Source organism: Cryptomeria japonica, chromosome 10 (assembly GCF_030272615.1).
Source record: "Cryptomeria japonica chromosome 10, Sugi_1.0, whole genome shotgun sequence".
Lineage (NCBI taxonomy): Eukaryota > Viridiplantae > Streptophyta > Pinopsida > Cupressales > Cupressaceae > Cryptomeria > Cryptomeria japonica.
In genome coordinates this window covers 592537661-592552523 of record NC_081414.1, presented here as the reverse complement: position 1 = coordinate 592552523, position 14863 = coordinate 592537661, and the positions used below count along the sequence as shown (strand labels likewise).

The following is a 14863-nucleotide window of genomic DNA, read 5'->3' as shown; positions in this document are numbered from 1 at the left end:
TTCCATGATGTATTCTTGGACTACAGGATGGGCTACATATATGATGGTTTTATTGTAGGCAATGAAGAGCCTGAATTTGTTTAGTCCCTTCACTATGACCAAGGCTTGCTTTTAGAAAAAATTGTATTTAGCCTCATATTCTTTGAGAGCCTTTGAATGGAAAACTATAGGATGCTCGCTCCCCTTTTCGACATCCTTCTAGGTCAAGACTATGGCAATGCTATACTGACCTAAAAAACCATGCATTATGAAGTCTTTCGACATATCTGGGCTAGATAACATGGGGGTTGAACACATGGCATCTTTGATTTTGTTAAAATCTCCTTTGGCTTCAGGAGTTCGTTTGAAATGTGTCTCCTTCTTGAGCATCATAGTGATGGGCCTTATTATTTCGACAAAATCATAAATGAAATGGCTAACAAAGTTGACCTTTCCTAGGAAAGACTGGACTCCCTTTTTGTTGATCGGAAGGGGAATATCTTTTATTGCTTTGACTCAGTCAGGGTTGATGGAGACCCCTTCCTTGCACACTATGTTGTTAGATGTAATGATAGTCCTAAAGATGCTAAGATGGGGGGTGAATCAGTGTCTAACCAGTGAGTGGAATATTTGAACTTATTTATAAATTTGCAACCCAAATTAATGTATTGATAAACAAGAAATAATGCAGTAAACAAAAATAATAGAGAAATCATAAATGCACACCTTAACACAAGATATTTTAATGAGGAAACCCGATGTGGAATAAACCTCAGTGGGATTTGTGACCCACAATATTTACTCATTGGCCAATATGAATAAATATTATTTACAATAGGGACCTACACATGCAAGAAGGCCAACAGCCTAGAGCTCACTACTCAATAGAAGAGTCTCATTGACTATAATAAGGATAATTAAATCCAATACAATGTACTTCTCAAAATAGCATCTTTAATGCCTAGTTCAGTAACGATTTAAGATCAGTCAAATACCTTAACCAAAACCTTTCATTGTCCACTATATCACCTCATACATACAAAATAATCTCCTACAATACAAAATGACCTATGAGATCTCATACATATATGAGTCTTTAAAATATACCAAGTCAGCTTACAAAAGATAATTATATTTACAATACAATTCACATAAACAAAGCTTGTCTCATGTCGGCCTAGTATCAATATACTTCTTTGCCAGTGTAATCTAGATGCCGATGAATATGCCTACTGGTGTCGGTAGATGGTATCGGTGTTGACCTTGTTGCCAATGTGTGTGTAGAGACCTAATATCGGTTGGTTGCCATCAATGACAACATCAACCATTCTTATATGAGTGTATAATGCCAACAATCTCCCCCTTTGGAATTGATGACAACACTCATGAGAAAAATCCAAAACTGTTGTCCCAGAACTGAAATCCAAAAAGAAGTGTGCTCCCCCTGAGCAAGCGATTTCCTCTGTGCATATATTTTTCTCTTCACTACTCCCCCTTTGGCATCAATGACAAAGGATGTCAAAAAGAATACAAAATTTCTACCTCAAAGTCTATAATTGGTTGGTTACAATCGGAATGATATCTACCAAAACTAAGTTCAAACTCTGCATAAACTTGTTACTGTCAGAAAGAATTTTCTTAGTATGTTGGATCATATCGGTGAGATAGAGCATCTGTTGCTTCGATTATCTTTCTCCAGGGATTGTTGCCTTAGTTAATTCAACTTGCTGAATAATAAGACTATCCAATCTAGGACCAAGTTTTCTCTTCAGCTCCCGGACCTTCAGCCTTATTCTTTCCTTTTCTTTCTCCAAGTTCTCCAATTTTTCTTCGAACACTACCATTTCCTGTTTAAAAACCGATGTAAGTTCTGAAGAACCTATCATATTATCTTCTATGTCATCAATCTCTTTTTGTGTCTTTTTAATATCCTCATCAATATCCTCTATCAAATATTGAGGCTTACAGGCTTCTCTATACAACTCCTTATACTCCAAAATTGTAGAACTGAGTACTAGTAATAGTGAATCTAAGTGCTCTATACAGTTTTTAATAGTGCTCTCAAAGAATTCACCCTTCTCTTTATCAACTCTATCCTTAATTGTTCCTTCATTAACCTTCTCTAGAGTTAGAACATTATTAGGAATGAATTTGGACAAGGTGTCCAATTTAGCTAAAGAATTGTCAATGTGATCTATCTTACATGTTGGTGCAATCATCCTCAAGATAGGTAGTGTTTCATCAATAGCCTTAAATCCTAAGGCATTGCAATCTAATATCCTTTTGATAGAATCCAAAAGAACATATGTCACATTAGTAGGTCTAAATTCACCTATAGATGTGCTTGGTTCAGCAATAGCTTTCCTCTCAACAAATACTTCTCCATTAACCTTAATTATTTCTTCCTTATTACCAACAATTGATTCCTCTTTATTCACATTCTCTGTCAGTGTCTCTATCTCATAATGAACCTTTGCCTCAGATTGTTTCTAATTATTAGTTCCTTTATCATCTACCGGTGTCTCAATATTCTGAGAGTCAGTAATATTTGCCAATGTCTTAGAGATCTTGATATTCTCACCATCGACTACCTTAACTTCTGTATTCTCCTTATCTACAACAATGTTAATATCCTGTTTATCAATGTTCATAGAAAAATGAATCTTAGAATCTAAGTTAGTATTATCAAGAGTAACATATTTAGTTCCCATATCAAGTGGATTGACTGTATGCACCGGTGGGATATCCTAAGTTGGAGGTGGAAGATTATTTGTAATCTTTATTGCAGGAACACCACCAACTTTTCCTTTACCCTTATCCTTATCCTTATGATATACCTTAAAGGTTTTGTTCATTTTCGGTCTACTCCTTTCTTCTTGCTTTTTCTTTTCAACGAAGAATTTATCCCATTTGTGTGCAATCTCATCAACAATCTCCTTAACTCTCCCTGCCATTAGGCTCACTTGTCGGTGTCCACTGACAAAAATTGACTGGTTTGCCTCAAAAATTAATTTATCAATTTCCTCTTTTGAATTCACAAGATGTACCACCAATAATGCTTCAACTTTCAACTTCTTATCAAGTTCCATTATTGATAATATTTTTGCTTCCAATCTCATACATAGATCATTTGGCAAATCATCTATTACTTCAATTAAAACCTTCTTATAAATATCTAAATGAAAAATAATTCTCTCTTCTACTATTTCCCTATCATAATCCTTAAAAGAATGATACAATTTGTTTACATTAATTGGATTTCCTTCCTATGCTATCTCATTCAATATCTCTTCTAGAGTAGGGCTATCCGGTGTCTATTTCTTCTTCGGTGTAAGCTTCTTCTTAGGTTCCCTAACTACCTGTTGCTTCTTCCTTAGTGTTCTCGTTATTTTGGGAGAAGGAGAAGGTATCGATGAGGGTTTTCTCTTCTTCCTCTCTACTATCTTGAATTCAGTAGCCTTTCCATTGTTGGTATGAGAAGAAGTGACAACTAGTGAAACATGTGCTTCAGGTTTCAGTCCTTCTGGTTCACTAGTAGATATACCACTTGAGTTCATTATATTTTCTTTAACCTCCTTAGCCATCTTGGATGCATCTCTGATAAATTTCTCTCTTCTTTTTCTCTGCTTCTACATTGAAACAATACTCTCAATGGTCTCAACATTACCAAAAATTTCTTCAGATGGTTCTCTAGGTGCATCAATTAGTGTTTTTGCATATGTTTCAAGAATGGGTAAATCAACTTCATAACCCATTTTAGTAACCCAAATTGTTATAGGGCTAACTGCTTCCATCCATGTCTCATCATGTTTAATAACAAAGCAGATTTATTTGTCATACTTGTCAACTATACTCTGTGGTAACCTCTCTCTTGCCTTCATTTTGGTTGAAAAAGTTTTGAAATAATCTATGATGATCTTGTCACAGTCAGTGCCCATATTGGTGAAAGATTCTAGAATTTGTTTTCCTACTGGGATGTCATATCCAAAATCCTTATGACCAATGTTGGGTATCTATTTGGTGAAGTAAAGCATCAGACAGATAAGCAGGTTGCCAAAGAGAAAAGTTCCTTTCTTGTCACCTTTAATCTTCTTCAAGTTATCAATCAATTTATCCTTAAGCCATTCACAAACATCAATTTTAGCATTGTTCTTTACCATCTCATATGCACTGTGAATACAAAGGCTAGAAACCGAATTCAATATGTTTGCATGTGTTACTCTATAACCAAGTACCATACTCACATATCTCACATTTACATCTCTAACATCATTGACTCTAAGGGATCTGCTATCAGATGTAGCTCCGGTTAAGATCATCACACCCTTATTAGGTATTTTCTTGGTTTTGTTAGGCCTACTACCGGTTGAGGGTAAGCTAGTAATTGTCTTAATTTCTTCCTTAGTTATTTTGAAAACTGACTCTAACCACATAAATTCTCCATGGACTCTACTCAGCACAAGACAAACTACTTCCTTTGGAAATTCAAGAATGCTTATAATTTCAACAAAACCTAAGTCTTCAACAATCTTACGTTCATGTTTAATCAAACCTTGCTCATCAGTAATAACATCATTAAACATTTTCTTCAAGTCCTCAGTCCCTAGGTATTCTATGTTGCAGTGGATATAGATTCATGTGTATCTGGCAAAAGCAACACCCTTCAGAATTTTTGAAAAAGCTCCGATAGAATCACCTTGCTTAGCAATTTTAGGGATAATCTTAAACGCAAGTCTAGGGCACTTGATGTTCTCTACCGTAGTAGGGTTTTCAATAAACACAGGTGCAGAAGATGAAGATTCCATTTCGAAAGATAAATACCTCTTAACTAGAAATCCTTGAATGCCTGAAAAATCACTTCACTGCTTTGCCTTTAGATTGCCTTCACTCAATTTTGCACTCTCTAAATGTTTGAATGCTTGGTGAGTCAAAATGAGGGTTTTCCAGTGTTATATAACCAAAAATTTCTTCAAAAACCACATTTAATGCTTGCCGATTAAGTGAAATCTTAACACATCTGTCGGTAAAGAAGAAATGTATCTTCTTACCATCAACTGAGGGTAGAATGCATGATTTTCAACTTGCTGCCATACCCCCTAAGGATTTTTCCTTAGTTGGATGAAGTGTCTCCTACCGGTGGAGGGTTACTCTATTCTACTGGTGCAGAGATAGTTTCATCAACTTTCTTATCTCCCTTCTTAATCCATTATTTTGAAAATTCTTTCTTTATTTTGTTTACCTTTTCTTTTCCTTTCACACTAGATCCTTTATGGTTCACCAATATAGTCTTTCTCCTAAAAATTTTTGCAATATGTCCAATCTTGTTACATGCATAACAAGTTACATTATTCCTCTGAATAGCCTTTCCATATCCTTGACCAATTTGTGTTCTGTATTGATTAGATAAATGCCCAAATCTACCACAAACATAGCATTTCACATTCATTCTGCAATTTTCTAAATTATGACCAACTTTGTTGCATTTGGAACATTGGCTGTTGCATAAGTTTGTATTCTGATTATTTCTAAATCTGCACTGATTTTCTCTATGACCAAACTTGTTGCAATTAAAACATTCCCCATTAAATTTATAAGCATTAGGTTGTCTTACCGGTTTACTATGATCTTGATTATTTGCAGTCCTGGTAATTTCTCCATGTTCAAATCCAAGTCCAATTGTATCTCCATCATGTTTTCTTCTTTTCAGCATGTCATCAAGTCTTTTTGAACTTTTCTTGAATTTGTCTTTGTGTTCATTTGCAGTGATCAACTCTTTTTTTAGAATGCCAATTTGTCTCCCAAGCTCCTCTTTATCATGTTGCATGTGAATCAGATTTGTCTTTAGCATATCATTCTCATGACAAAGTCTCAAATTTTCATTTTCTCCATCATTAAGTCTCCTAGTCAAGTCTTCTTCATTCTTCTTTCTATCTTCAATATCCTTACACAGCCTCATGGTTAAATCTTGCATTCCATTCCTCATGTTAGTGTTCTTTTGTCTCAACTTATTTGCAATATCACTAAGAGTTTCCTTTTCATCATCATGTTTTTGCATTTTCTCATGAAGTTCCTTTCTCTTGTTTTGTCCTATAACCAAGTTCTCTTGGAGTCCTTTAATAAATTCCTTTGTAGTCCTCAGATCATCTTCAACTTTGATATTCTTCAATTTTTTTGCATCAAAATCTTCAAGAGCTCCTTCTAACTATTTTGTCAAACTCTCCTTCTGTACCAGTTTCAGAATCTTCCTCAAGCTATTAAGGTTTTACAAATAGAAAACTAGGCTCTGATACCAATTGTTAGATGTAATAATAGTTCCAAAGACACTGAGAGGGGGGGGGGGGGGGGGGTGAATTAGTGTCTAACCCATGAGTGGAATATTTGAACTTATTTATAACTTTGCAACCCAAATCAATGTACCGGTAAACAAGAAATAATGCAGTAAATAGAAATAACAGAGATAGCATAAATGCACACCATAACACAAGATATTTTAACGAGGAAACCCCATGTGGGAAAAACCTCAGTGGGATTTATGACCCACAATATTTACTCACTGGCCAATATGAATAAATATTACTTACAATAGGGGCCTACACATGTAGGAAGGCCAACATCCTAGAGCTCACTGCTCAATAGAAGAGTCTCATTGACTACAATAAGGATAATTAAATCCAATACAATGTACTGCTCAAAATAGCATCTTTGATTCCTGGCTTAGTATTAGTTTAAGCTTAGTCTGATACCTTAACCAAAACCTTTCACTGTCCACTATATCACCTCATACATACAAAATGACCTATGAAATCTCATACATATATGAGTCTTTATAATATGCCAAGTCAGCTTACAAAAGATAATTATATTTACAATATAATTCACATTAACAAAACTTGTCTCATGTCGGCTTGAGTGTCAGTATACTTCTTTGCCGGTGTAATCTAGATGCCGTTGAATATGCCTACTGGTGTCAATAGATGGTATCAGTGTTGACCTTGTTGTCGGTGTGTGTGTAGAGACCTAATACCGGTTGGTTTCCATCAATGAAAACATTAACCATTCTCATATGAGTATAGAATTCCAACATATGTGTCCTAGTAGCTTACCTTGGGGAATGCCAAAAATACATTTATTTGGGTTTAAGGAAATACTAAACTTGAGGCACTTTTGGAAAACTAGTTCGAGATGATCAAAATGATCTTCTCGGTGTTTAGAAAACACTGTTAGGTCATCCAAGTATATCAGAATAATTTTATTCATGATCTCTTTAAAAGCCAAATCCATAGCTCTTTGGAAAGTAGCTCCATCATTTGACAACCCTAAAGGCATCTTTCGGTATGCGAACGTTCCCCACTTGGTGGTAAAATTTGTCTTGTTTTGGTCTTCTGGCTTCACCAGGACTTGATTATATCTTGAGAAACCATCAAGCATCGAGAACATTTTTGATCCCACCATTGTGCTCAACAATTGCTCCATTGAAGGCAAGGGGTAGTAATCTTTGACAGACACTTGATTTAGATCTCTGAAATCTACACAGAGCTGGATGTCTCCATTATTTTTCCTTATGGGCACCAAATTGGACACCCACATGCTATGTTTAATGGAGTAGATAATCTGAGACTCGATTAGCTTCGTCAACATTTGAGACATGAGAGACTCAATCTTTGGGTTGAACGACCTTTGCTTCTGTCGAACTGGCCTAGCTCCATCAGTGAGTTTGATAGTATACTGAATGACGCTGGGGTCATAACCTTTCAAATATTTGTAAGACCATGCCAGGATGCCCATGTATTCATCACAATATTGGGTCAAGCGTCTCCTGTCTTTTGAAGAAACATCTTTTCCTACTTTAAGTATTCTCCCATCTCCTATTGACATTTCAATATAATCTCCTTTATTAGTCGTAAGCTTTCACCTGTCTTTTTTGGCATCATCATGGTTGAACAAATTCTCTAGGGTGATCAGACCATTAGGAAGTTTATTGGATTTTAGTTGGAGAATCTGGTCTCCATAAGCCTCCTTCACTTTAGGTTGCAGCTGATCTGAAAACTCTCCTAAGTTTTGAATGAACAGTGCAATATGCTCATCACCCTCAAAAACTTTCTATTGGGTATTGTAGCTAGGAAATCAAAAATCATCAAAGCATATATTAAAACACTAATCTAGCTCAATCACGAAAGCTAAAATGCAATGATCTATCCTAAACACACTCAATAAAGACATGAAAATGAAACATTCAAAACTAAAGATTATGCAAACCAAATGTAGATCTGAATGCTTCCTTCATGCGGCTCCATTGTCCTTCTTTCTTCTCCAAATAGATTTGTTGTGGATCTCACCTACTAGTGCATGATCATGATATGAAAGCAAGTAGACAAGATGATTGCTCAAGAGTACTCGAAGCGTGATTGACTAGACAAAGTAATTCAAAACAAGTGATTATTAGATCGATAATGTGATTAGGGGATTTGATTGAAGAAAATCATCCAATTTATAGACAAATTGGAGAAAAGATCAAATTAGCATGATTCAATTCAAATGGAAATTGCAAATCAATTATGTCAATTATGACAAATTATGCACTTTCTATGCAAAATTGATTGATTGATAATTTATGACAAGATTATGACAAATTGCTATGCAAGGATTTATGACAAGATTTTGAAATAGAAATAGACATTTAGGAGAAATTAGAAAATTAAGTTGGAAATAATGACTTGGAAATTAGGAAATTGATGAAAAATAGGTAAATTAATTAATAATTTCTCATTCATTAATTAATTTACAAAAATAGGAGAAAATTAATTAGCCAATGAAATAAACATTTAATTGTGACAAGAAGACTTAGGATAAATAAATAAATTATTTAACCTAGAGGGAAAATGCCAAACAAGATTAAATGAACAAACCATAAAACCTTAGAAGATGAATTAGAAATGCAAGGATGACAATTAGGTCTTGACAAAGGATAATTGATATCGATTCGATCATGATTTTGAATTGATAAATGACCAGTGTTGATAAATGATTTGATTGAGATTGGTTGACAAAAATCAATGACAATTTGACCAAATTGACATGATTGAAAAGGACAAGGATCGATGATGAATCGATCGCAATATGACAAGATTGACAAGGACAAAGATCGACCAAAATCATGACTGAAGATTCTTGTCAACAAGACTAAATTTGAAAGTGAGACAGATGAAGAATGTAGAAGAATGACTCAATGCTCGCAAATGATAAAAACCAAGTGCGTAACATAGGAGAAATGTTAATGCGACGCAAAAACCTAAAATGAGGCAATGCGCAAATGTTAAAAGTATGATTCCGCAAGCGTTCACCTTTTTTAGGTGTCTACATTTTGCCCCTCTTTGAGATAATGCAATTTTAAGCATTGCTTCAAAGAACAATAATGAAAATGCCCCGGACAATAATAATGACATATGCATGCCCCCTCAAGGAATTGGGCGGAAACATGCAGAAAAGAGGCCAATTGATCGATAAAAATGATAGAAAATGATAGGTTCGAACGGATCAAGAATGGACTACCAAAACTAATGGAAGAAATGAGACAGAGGACAGTTAGAGATGAAGAAAAACTTGCTTTCAGTAATGCACTTTGTTGGTGAGAACCTTTATTTAATGTAGAAAAATGGATGCATAGCATCATGGCATTGAAGGCCAGAGCTAAAACGCAACCCTTTTTGCAAAAGGCAAACACATCGCAGACAAACAACAATCACAACAAAAAAAGAAAGGGACCATGAACCATCCTGGTCACTCTAAATCACTCAGTGACATCATCGAGCAACATAGGAACATGATCGAAGATAAATCAATAAATCATAAGACTCGCTAATTTCATCAAGTCAAACAAACATCTTGATCTTCATTGTCAAAATTTGAAAGTGTTGATAGGACGATCATGGTGTCTAATTGCAGGACATGCGGTACCCCGTCTAAGACAGGACATAGTCTGGTTTCGAGTATACCACACCCTGTATAAGACCCATGATAGTAGAGACAAGGATGAATGATATTGATGGTAACGTTCGATTGATAAGACAATTTTGATCAGTTTGAATGTCTGGTTTGATGGAAAAAAGTTCATTTGTTAATGCGTGATTTCATTAAAGCATAGTGTTGGATTGCGTGTCATTGGAGGTATGCTCAGTGATCTGTCTTATGCACCAATAGGATATTTATTGCAAAATGCGTGTTTTTGGATTTTAATTTTTTTGTTCACTTTTTTTCAAGACTTTATTTGATTTTTTTCTGTTTTAGATTTTTTTTTTCAGGACATTTTTCAATTTTTTTGAGTTATTTCAGGACATTTTTCGATTTTTATCATTTATTTCAGGACATTTTTCAATTTTTTATGATTTATTTTAGGACTTTTTTCAATTTTAATGATTTTTTCAGGACATTTTTCAATTTTTTTTGAATTATTTCAGGACATTTTTCAATTTTTATGATTTTTTTCAGGACATTATTTGATTTTTTATTTTTTTTATTTTTTATGATTTTGCCCCCAGTGTCTAGCAAGGCAAGGAATATGATAGGTGCATAAATAGGCTTGCTGAAATGATGGTAGATAGAGGGAAGACAAAGGCCTTTTAGTATGGAGACAATACAGATGCAATTTTCAAGGGCTATTGCGTGATGGGACAAGAGACTGGATATGACAATGTAAAGCAGTGATAGGGCATGAGGGACATGTCAAGAGGTTTTTGAAACCATGTTTAAATTTTGCGTCCTTATGTCAAATCAAGATCAAGGAATGAAAAAGAGTGTATGGATAGTGATAAGATATGGATAGGATAAGCAAGACCAAGAATAGATAAGGGACATGGACTAAAGGTCGGGGTAGGCTAAGGGATAGTGGTAGAAAGCTGCAATAAGCTAGAGAATATGGATGAAAAGTTATAATAAGAAAATGGATAAAGACCAAAAGATATGATGGACTAAAAGCTGCAAAAAAGATGCATGATGCTCATGAAGATCCTCAGCCTTGTCAAGCTCAAAGGTGGAAAGAGGAAATGGACATGAGGGACAATAGGATATGAAGGGTAATGACAGGGGTTCAATAGGATAGTGAAGGAGGAAACCTACCCCCAAGTGTGGTGTGCAAGAAGTTCATAAATTATGCATGACACTTGTTTGCCAGGTTTTCATCACGGTACTTGCCCAAGGCGCATGTTTGCCAGGTTTTCACCAGTGGACAAATTATTTTTGCTTTACTTTTTTTTTTCTTTTTCTTTTTTTTCACTTTTTTTTTTGTATTTTGACTTTTTCAATAGAAGATGGACACATGATAGGGGATGGAAGAAGGACTCAAGCATCTTTTTTTTCGGATAGTAGCCTTGAAAAAAAATGGACCATGACCTTTAAAAGTATGCTCAAAGACGTTGGTAGGATAAGGACATGGAAAAAGAGATGAAACTAAGGCAAGGATTTATGTAAAGGATTGGATCAAAGGGATCAAAGGATGGAAAATATGCATTGGATAATGGATAGGGTATTGGAAGAATTGGGCTTCAATGGATGGAAATGAAGGCAAGATCAACATTGGCACACACCTTGAGGGGTGATGGACTGATGGAGGAATAATGTATTTTGGATATTGAGATTTGGATGGAGGAAAGGCTATGGATTTTGGGACATAAGGGCCCAAAATGGATGAAGAAGGTGATGGAGGAACAAATTTGAGAGGGTTGGATGGAGGAATAGCAACTTTGGATGCCAAGTTGGATGTTTCTTTAGGCTTTTGTGCTTCAAGGAGCCGCTTAGGGATCCACATGGTTTTTGATTTTTCATGCTTTTGTGGTTCCTTGGAGTGCATTGCTTGCACAAGGGATTTAGGAAACCATATATATTTTGACTTTTGTTTTTTAGCAATGGGCCTTTGTGACCTTTTGGATTTTTCCTTTTCTTTTTGGCTCATATTTTTCTTTGCTTTGACATTTTGATTAGATTGGACATGTTGATCCTTGAATACATGTGGATTGCTAGACTTGTGACGTTTACACTTGGCATCCAAATTGCTTGGAGGGGGAAAGGAATGCATGGATGGATATGAATGAAGTGGACTTCTTTTGGATGATTGGAATTTACTCAAGGATGTGTGCCTTTGCTGACCTTGCATAAAGGATGAAGGGATATAAGGACCTAAGATGGATGGAAGATATGAAGGGGAAGGTGTATGTTTTGATTTTGATGGAGGGATACCAACGTCTTGAGAGCGAGTTGTGTATACATGACCCTTAAGATCTTCTTTGATATGGAGGGGTTCTTTCTCATGAAGGGATTCTTGCTTATGGAGAGCTACTCCTTTGCCTTTATGAATATCTTGACTTGTAGGATACTCTTTTCTTTGGGAAGAAGATGCGAGTCCATTATGAGGTGGATATGATATGAGACAAATGATGAGATCTTGAAGTGGATCAGATTGTACCAAAGTGGAAGAACCCATTATGCATGTCGAGGGTTCATGAACATCTTGCATTGACACATTAGAATCATGAATGGGATTAGGATCATGAGGGGGACTAGGATTGTGTAGTGGAAATGGTTCAATGACAGGCTCTTCAAGAGATGGAATGGGAGAAATAATGGGATCATCAAAAGGAATGAGATCTTGGAGTGTATATGGAGCATTAGGACAAGGAGATGGAGGAACAAGTGGATCTTGTGGAGGATCTGAAGGAATAATTTGATCTTGACAAGGAGGAAGATCATTGGAATCCTCTTTAAAGGTGCTTTGCTCTTGACTTTTAATGGGATCATCGGAAAGGATGGAAAGGATATCTTGATCTTTCTTAGGAAGTGGAATGTCAATGGGATTTGAAAGGACATTGTGTTCATGAAATGGAAGGGGATCATTTGGGATTGAATGGACTGGGATATCTTGATCTTGCTCGGGGAATGGAGTGTCAATAGGACTTTGGATAGGATGGACAAGAATAGGGGAATCATCGTGAGTGTTTGGGAACATGGGGTCCTAGTCAACAATTGGATGGGATGATAAGGTTTCGAGATCTTGATCTTGATATGTTTTAAGACATGTTTCTTCATGCTCTAAATTATCCTCTTGACATGAGGTTGGACTTTGGATATGCATGGGGGATTCTGACAAGGAATCAATGATTTGGCATGAAGGGGATGGAATTTGAACATTTGTGATGGATTCTGGCAAGGAATCAATGCTTGAACATGAGGAAGAAGGACTTCGAATGGGCTCCTCTAAAATAGGTAATGGAAATAAAGTGCATGGTGGCATTGGGTCTTGTATTTCTGAAACATGACAAGGATGTGCATCATGAATTGGATTATCTTGGCAATCAATTATGGATAGCCATTGAATAATTTCATCCTTGAGTGTATTGTTTGATGAGGACAATATAGAAGGTTCTTGTGAAACTTCTAAAGGTGTAGGGATAGATGCCACTGGAGAGTCAATTTGTTTGTGGGGGGATGAGGCATTGCTAGACATAAGTGTATTATCTTTATCTTCTTCAAAGAACTCACTTGGTAGGTTCCTTAAGAGCCTTTCAATAAAGCCACCTTTCTTTCGAGGTTTTGACATGGTTGTATCTGGAATTTGAACTTGTTTTTGGTTTGATGTCATGTTTTGATATTGGACTTGGTTCAATTGTTCTGACATGTTTGAAACTTGGCTTGGTGTGGGTTGCAATCTTTGTTTTTGAATGTTTGGTTGTGGTTGTTGACATTTATATGTTGATTGAACTTGTTGATATTCCACCATTGGTTGAACTATTTGTTGACTTTGTATAGTTGGTTGGACATATTGTTGAAATTGAACCATTGGTTGTGTTGGTTGAATATGTTGAAATTGTTGAACAATTGGTTGTGATGGTTGAAAATCTGATTGATAGTAAACACCTTCTTGTTCTTGTTGTGGAGGCACATAATGTTGAAATTGATGTTGTCTCCTTTCTTGAAATTGTTTCATCATCTCTATTTGGGAGAGGAGAGCTGGTATGTCTGATCGTTCAAGAAGAGATCTTACATCAATTGGCTCAATCTTTGGATTTTGACCTAGAAATTTTTGAAACATTTTGGACATTTGTGATCTATTCTTCTCAATGTTTCTCACTCTTTGTTCCAAAATCTCTTGTTCTTGAGCTAGTTTCTCCTCTAGTTTTTGTATTTGGAGACTTGTTTCATCATAAAAAGTTTGATCGATATTTCCTTGTTGTTGGGTTGGATAGAATTGTGATTGCATTGTCGATTGATATGTCAAACTTTGTTGCCTCATTGGTGCTTGGAACCTTGTTTCAATAGACATGTCACTATGCAATGTTTTTTGGGATTTTTCAAGGACAATATATGATATGCAACTAAATGCAAACTAAATAAATGAGAATGCAATCTATGGCAAGAATGCAACTTATGTCTTTGGTTGTTTTCGAGGATTTGGACAATTTTTTTGGAATGCAAACCTAAAGACTCAACCTTGGGAAGTTGGAATGAAGCCAAGACCTCAAAGGACAAAAGGACCAAGTGACAATAGGACAAAATGACAATGTCTCCCCTATATGCTTGGATACTAAGCTAGGTTTGACCAAATGACAATAATGACATAAAGAGAAAAGGTTTGATAGGGTCTAGACTTCTTAACAATGACTTAGGGTTTATCAAAGATTTGGATTACTCAAGTATGACAAAACCTAGTTTTGACACTATATGCAAAGGGACAATTAATATGAAAATGACCCTAATATGATATGATAATGACCTAAGCTTAATGAAGAGACCTAGGGTATGCAAATATGAATGAATGAAAATGGTATGACTTTAATGCAAGAGGACACATGCAAATGGATGACCCTTATTGATATGCAAAGGAGTATGACTTAGGTGA

General features: G+C 35.7%; 1 protein-coding gene across 1 annotated transcript in view; it reads right to left on the bottom strand.

Annotated features, from left to right (window-relative positions):
• Positions 1-1664: 1664 nt before the first annotated feature.
• The window catches only part of LOC131859086 (tabersonine 16-hydroxylase 1-like), a 111910-nt gene continuing 98711 nt past the window's right edge, over positions 1665-14863 (bottom strand). The window contains exons 3-4 of the mRNA XM_059212614.1: positions 2496-2612; positions 1665-1826 (exon numbers count right to left, since the gene is read on the bottom strand). Coding sequence (XP_059068597.1) covers positions 1665-1826; positions 2496-2612 — 279 coding nt within the window. The remainder of the gene's footprint in view (positions 1827-2495; positions 2613-14863) is intronic.